Raw genomic sequence first — 6222 nt, forward strand, 5'->3', positions numbered from 1 at the left:
GAGAACGATTTTTAGAATTATATCTTTATCGTTATCTTTATAGTTATCGTGCTTGGTGTGAACGGGCCTTAATGCCGGTGCTTTAAAGCAGTGGTTCTCAACTCCAGTCCTCGGGACCCGCTGCTCTGCACATTTTGTATGTCTCTCTTATCTGACACACTCAAATCAGTTCATGGAGTCTCTCCTGACGAGCTGATGATCTGGTTCAGGTGTGTTAAATAAGGGAGACATACAAAATGTGCAGGGCAGCGGGTCCCGAGGACTGGAGTTGAGAACCACTGCTTTAAAGGATGGCTCGCAAGTTTCTCTTCAGCCCTGGGCATCGCCCCATAACCTTGTGGTCTACCATGTATATTGGAATATGTAGATGTTTGGGGACTTAACACACGGTATGAAACCGGCTTTTTCCAGGACTTAAACACCTCGGTGTGGAGGCTGCATGCGGGAAGGCAGAAAGCGTTCATCTAGTTTGCTTTTCTGCCTTAATTCTTGCTTATCCGCAGGCCACTCGATGCTTAATTTTTCTACAGCACAAGTCAAAATTTCCACTAGTTCCTCACCCTGAGATAGGGCTGGGCCCGTCTCAAACCCCGCTGTCAGATCTATTTGCGAATCCCACGTCAGCCTTGGCAGAAGCGGGACCTGAGCCGCGGGGAGTGTGAACCGAACCGCCCTCCTTGATGAGCAATCGGTGGTAGCGCAGCGTTCTTATTGGTAAACGCTCACAATGCTCACAATCAGCCCCCTCGAGAGTTGACTGGGGATGCTGCACTCCCAAACAATCAACACATAGTTTGTGTGTATCCCCACCCATGAGATATCGAGTGCAGGGATGTACACACTTCCTATATTGCTGTTTGCTAGCCATTTATATCGTTATTTTATATAATGAATATATGTGACAAAACTCCTGCCTAGTAGCAACCAAGGACAGACAAAAACACTTTTCATACAATGATTCACACAGAGTGCTTGCTGAAGGCACAGAAGCTAGCACTGATATGATTCAGGGGTGCTTTATAGTTTCCTGGTCGATGACGTCACCCGCCTATGATGTTTGGACTGATTCCATACGTGCTTCATGACGCAATCACACAGGGACGTTCCCACGGCGTTTCGACGCAGCTCGAGTTCCCTTGAAAGGGAATTCAATTTGTGGACGCATATGTTGCGCGACATGATCCAAACGCAATTGCATTTGTGTTTATATTTTCTTTTCCGTGTATGTAGCGTGTTTTTTTCTTTATAATATTGATCAAGTTCTCCATTATGTTTTTATATGTTGCACAGACATTTTAATAGGTCTTAGTAACCCAGTTCTGGCAGCTTGAATGAAACAGATGTCAATACTATAGTTTTATGGTTTTCTGCTCATTCAAAGAATTTAATATAAACTAGGATACTGTATTTTAAAGATAATTGTATAAAATCCAAATAAGCATTACAGATCTTTATTGGCAAGGGTTTAAACATTTTCAATGCTTGGTCATTAAATAAACACATGGATGCAAATTTCAGATTGAGAAATGAGGATTTATTTAATATTTAAGAAAAGTGTGCTATTTGAGTTTTGTGCTTATGTCATTTCACTGCACATTTGTGGCGCAAACTGCCATTTACTTCAGCACAACACCCACCTGAAACATAGAATACACAGTATCAGTTAATTAAATCTATCACTTTTCCTTCAAAAGAACGAAGAAGAAAAATAAATTTAAACTATCACAGAATGTTTGATTACCTTGTCTGAGGATATTTCAGGGCATCTCCAGTTGTAGAGGTAATACTGTTTGTGTACCTCTCCCATTCTGAACTTAAGTGGCTCCAAAAAAGCTTTATTATCCATTACATCCATTGCAGAGAACACATCAAACCCCCTCTGAACAGACAAACGGACAGCACAATAAGTCATGAGACCAGAACAAACTATACAATTAAAAGAAGCATAATGACTCTATAGGCCAGGGTAGTTTGGATGTGACAGATGGGCAGTAAATATCCTCATACGAGGCACAATCGATATATTCAGCTGAATTGTGTTGATATGTCCTTTGACTTACTGCTTTACAGATGATAAGGGTGTCCTCCATTAGCTGCAGCAGCGGGGTGGCTTTACTGATACAGTAGAGAACACAGGCTGCCTTCAGCCCTTTATGCACAGGGTGGTTCAGAGCCGTAGAGGGAAGAGTGTAGAAACTCACCATGTCAGTTATTGTACCGGTCATGCTCTGCATAGAGACATATGAGTGTCATTAATGCATCACATGACAGCTACCATAGATGTCTGAATGAGAGAGTTGAAAGGTCCTTTTCATCATACTGACCTCCACAACATATGTGTCAATCACGCCATCTTGAGGCAGAAGCCAGTGTTCAACATCCTCCAGGGTCAGAACAGGAGAGAGATGAAAAGCCTTTAGATGTTCTCTCAGAAGGGCCTGAACCACTAGCACATCCTGCGCAGTCATGGGGCGAAGGCCAGTAGTTTTTGTTGTCTGTTGTAATAGAAAATAAGGAGAGAGATTATTAGTGTAGTTAAAAGATGTACATACTTTTTCTCACATCTTCAAAAGGACTCCAAACAAAGACAATGCCACTATATATATATATTTTTTTTTAAACAAACCAATATGAGCTTAAAATGAAATAAACCTGTAAAAAATATTGTTCAAAGTCAAAAGGTTTGAGATCCACTGCTCTAAACTAGCCACAATTATTATTATTTATTTTTATTTTTTTCAGACAGTTTAGGATTACTATGATTTTTGGAAAGATATTGATACTTCTATTCTTGTTAATCACTGTTTACACCTACTATATGCCTTATAGAGAAATTAATTTAAAATAATTCCATAACATTGTAAAACAAATTACTAGTTTAAAAAATACTCAATGACATAATAAATCAATACTCAATGACAATCAGAATTTTAAATTAATTCCGGAAAAATTAGCGACTCAGCAGGGCAGTCTGACCTCAGGAAGCCGATTTAGCTTGAGGGCACGCTGCAGGGTCATGTTACGAGTGAGAGAGAAGAAATTCAGCTCAATCAGCTTGCGTGGGTTCAGCGATCTGTGCCAGTACCTTTTAACAACCATAAAGAATAACAGAATTTGGTTTTAAACAATACCACAAATAAAACAGCAGCGGTGGTCTGGGGAGTAAGAGAAACATCCTGACAATTTCCATCATACTTGCAGGTTGCAATAGGCTTTGGTAGGACTGCACTGGTGCTGTAGACTGCTTGAGATATACCCTGCTGATGGACACGTCTGGAGATCTCCTTGATTAGGACTGGTGCCACTCTTTTTGAGCGAAGTTTTTTGTGCACGCACAGGAAGTTCACTTCCACCATCTTTAGCTCTCTGTGGAGCATCTTTGTCATTTGTATCAACCAAAATTATTTAAATAATTTTAACCAACTGAAAAAAATTCTTCACTTACATGTCAAATACTTTCATAGTAGCAGGAATGGCATTTATGAATCCCACTAGTTTTTGACTGGAGTTTACTCTGACTCCACAGTGCCACTGTGATTGCCCTCCAGGGGGGCATAGAGCCCTGCAATAAGTGCAACAACATAGAGAAATTATAAGATCAGTTGTTTGTGATCATATTGATGTAACTATTAAGAGATCAAACACACCAGAGCAAGAACTGTGGTGAGTAGTGCAGACGAAGTGTGTTGTCATCCTCCTCCGTGTAGTTTTCATTCAGCAAATCACAAAGTTCTCTCAGCTACAATTACATAGAGAAACATAAGGAGGAAACTAGTTACAGGGTTGAAGATAAAGATAACCGTTTGTCTTTTACTGCAGTACCTGTAGTTCCCAACTGGTGCATGGGCAGAAATGCAAAAATCTATTTAAGCTTTATCCTATCTGTGCGACGGTGTCATCAGACTGCCTTCTCTTAAAAAAGGTATTTTGAGCAGGAGGATGGAGTATACCAAAGAGCAAAAACATAAACAGTACCCTTATAAAAAATAAATGTTCTTAATTATATTGAATGTGCACTTACAATACTCTTAAAATCTTAAGATTATATTTTAAAAAGAACGTGTACTTATAGGCCTACACTTTCATGTTTCTTAAAACACTTAAAGACACTTAACACTTTTACTTTTAAAATAAAGGTCAAATTAAAAGTTTTACTACAGTACCATAAATACTTGTCACCTCATTCAGTAATATGCTGTCACCATATTTCAAAGACACCAAGTAATTATGAAATTACATATAAAAGTGTACTAAATTTCTTCTTAAGTGGGTCAAAAAAGCACTCTTAATTATAAATTAGTATACTTAGTATAAATTTAAACTAATACATTTTCCTTTAATTTTAAATAACATGCAATCAGTGTCCGGAAACATTCATTTTGCACATATTCTTTTAAAGTATATTACTTCTGTAATAATTACAGAGATAATATAAAATTAATAATGAATAATTAGTAAGTGTTTTGACAAGGGTAGTCCTTATCATTTCTTTACTTTTGGTACTTTTAAGTTTAATTAGATTTTTTACTACATTAGAAAATGAAAAAGAGTACATAAACTTGTATTTCATCAAGACATCTATATTTTAGCTAAAGTGTACTTTGTCCATCCCTGGATTTCAATTACATTTTTGTTCACATCTGTTCAATAAATAATTTTGGGACTTTATTAGTTCAAAAAGTCCTTTCTCTCACCTGCTCCTGATTGTCCAGGTCGAGCGTGTCCCAAATGAATTCCTGTGGCAGTGAGTACGACTCTTCTCGAACACTGGGCATCTCTGACTTAATCGGTCCATATGATGTCACTTCCTCATCTAAAAGAGAATGAATGCCATTTGTAGAGATGCACACAGGTAATGTTGTTTCTAGCTGTGCACTGTCCATCATACCTATCTTAGGGACTGGCTGGGTATCCCAAAAGCGGTATGTGTGCTTATGAGCCTCCAGTAGACTTTTTGGTGGCCCCTGACCAAAAGAAAACAGGTGCAGGGCTTTTTGAATCTCTTGTTGCTTCTCCTCAGGAAGAGAGTCCAGCTGGAAACAAATTGAAGTTATTTGAAACAGGTAAATATACTCATACATCTCATAAAAAAAGATACACATAGACAGACATAGATTATTAGTTACCATTTCGAAAGGGTCCTGTGGCCCTTCTTTAGCCCATGTTTGGTCCTTGTGTTTCTTTGTCTTCTTCTTCTTGCCTTCAGCACCCCTGTTTTCCTCTAAGCTGTTTAAAAACAGTACATTTCAAAATAAAATAGAATTAAAAGAGAGAGAGAGAGAAAGAGAGAGAGAAATGACAATGAATAGATACAGCACTTACAGGCCTTTCTGCTTGGCCATGAAAGCGTTTTCGGGCATTGGAGCAGCCAGTGAAATGATCATTCAGCTCTGTAGTTGTGGGTGTTTGTGCTATAGGAGCTTATCTTAATGTGCTGTTAGAGCAGGAGGGAGACACCCAGCCTCCAACATGAGTATCTATCAATCAGCTGCCCTCCACACCCACTCACAATGATCACTTATCTTAGCGTAACACTTCAGGCTTGTTTTCAGAGCCACTACTAGTAATGTTTAAACCATTAGATTGTGTTAAAATTCCTATAAACTTGTTTTCAACTAGATTTAATAGCCTTACTGCGGCAATATATGTTTCCCTTATCAATACTTTGATAAATTGAAAATACTTTGAAAATACTTTTATTGCGTTTTTTGCATCATAACAAAATAATATGATTTTAAAGTTTTTTTGTAAACTAGTTTGCTATAATTTGTCAAGATGAGTAACATGATACTGCAATTCCAGTGGCTGCAGTTCCAGGACTGCATATCTAAAACTCTGTTGTAGTATGTACTAGCAGTATGTACTATTTTATAGCACTAACTATTCAACTCTGTATTTGTATTACTGATTTTCAGGAATGATTTATTGTTTAAAATTAAATTATTTAAATTTAATTGATTTAACCAACCCCTAACCATAACTGTTGGTAACCCTCTTGACATTTTTCACCTAATTTGTTTCAATTTGTCATGTGTAGCCTGTTTTGGTTTTGTTTTCTCTGTGTTCTGTTCCCGTTTTGCCTGCCTGATTTGCGAGTTAGTTTCCATGGTTCTTAATCAGTCAACACCTATTCTGTTTCATTTAATCAACCAGCAAACCTGACAAAATTAGCTCCAATTTTATGGTTTTAAATTCAGTTTGTTTAAAATGTATATTTATATA

General features: G+C 37.7%; 1 protein-coding gene across 1 annotated transcript; it reads right to left on the reverse strand.

The window, feature by feature from the left end:
- Positions 1-1512: 1512 nt before the first annotated feature.
- Positions 1513-5481, reverse strand: nmt1b (N-myristoyltransferase 1b). Its single transcript, XM_082152625.1, has 12 exons — positions 5323-5481; positions 5127-5226; positions 4889-5033; positions 4695-4813; positions 3648-3739; positions 3446-3562; positions 3196-3366; positions 2977-3085; positions 2325-2495; positions 2061-2228; positions 1742-1879; positions 1513-1637 (listed from the first exon to the last, which is right to left on the reverse strand). Exons 1-12 carry the CDS (start codon positions 5382-5384, stop codon positions 1617-1619), a joined length of 1413 nt encoding a protein of 470 aa, XP_082008751.1. The 5' UTR covers positions 5385-5481; the 3' UTR covers positions 1513-1616.
- Between the last annotated feature and the right edge of the window lie 741 nt (positions 5482-6222).

This window comes from Leuciscus leuciscus, assembly GCF_965113295.1.
Source record: "Leuciscus leuciscus genome assembly, chromosome: 21".
In the NCBI taxonomy this organism is placed as follows: Eukaryota; Metazoa; Chordata; class Actinopteri; order Cypriniformes; family Leuciscidae; genus Leuciscus; species Leuciscus leuciscus.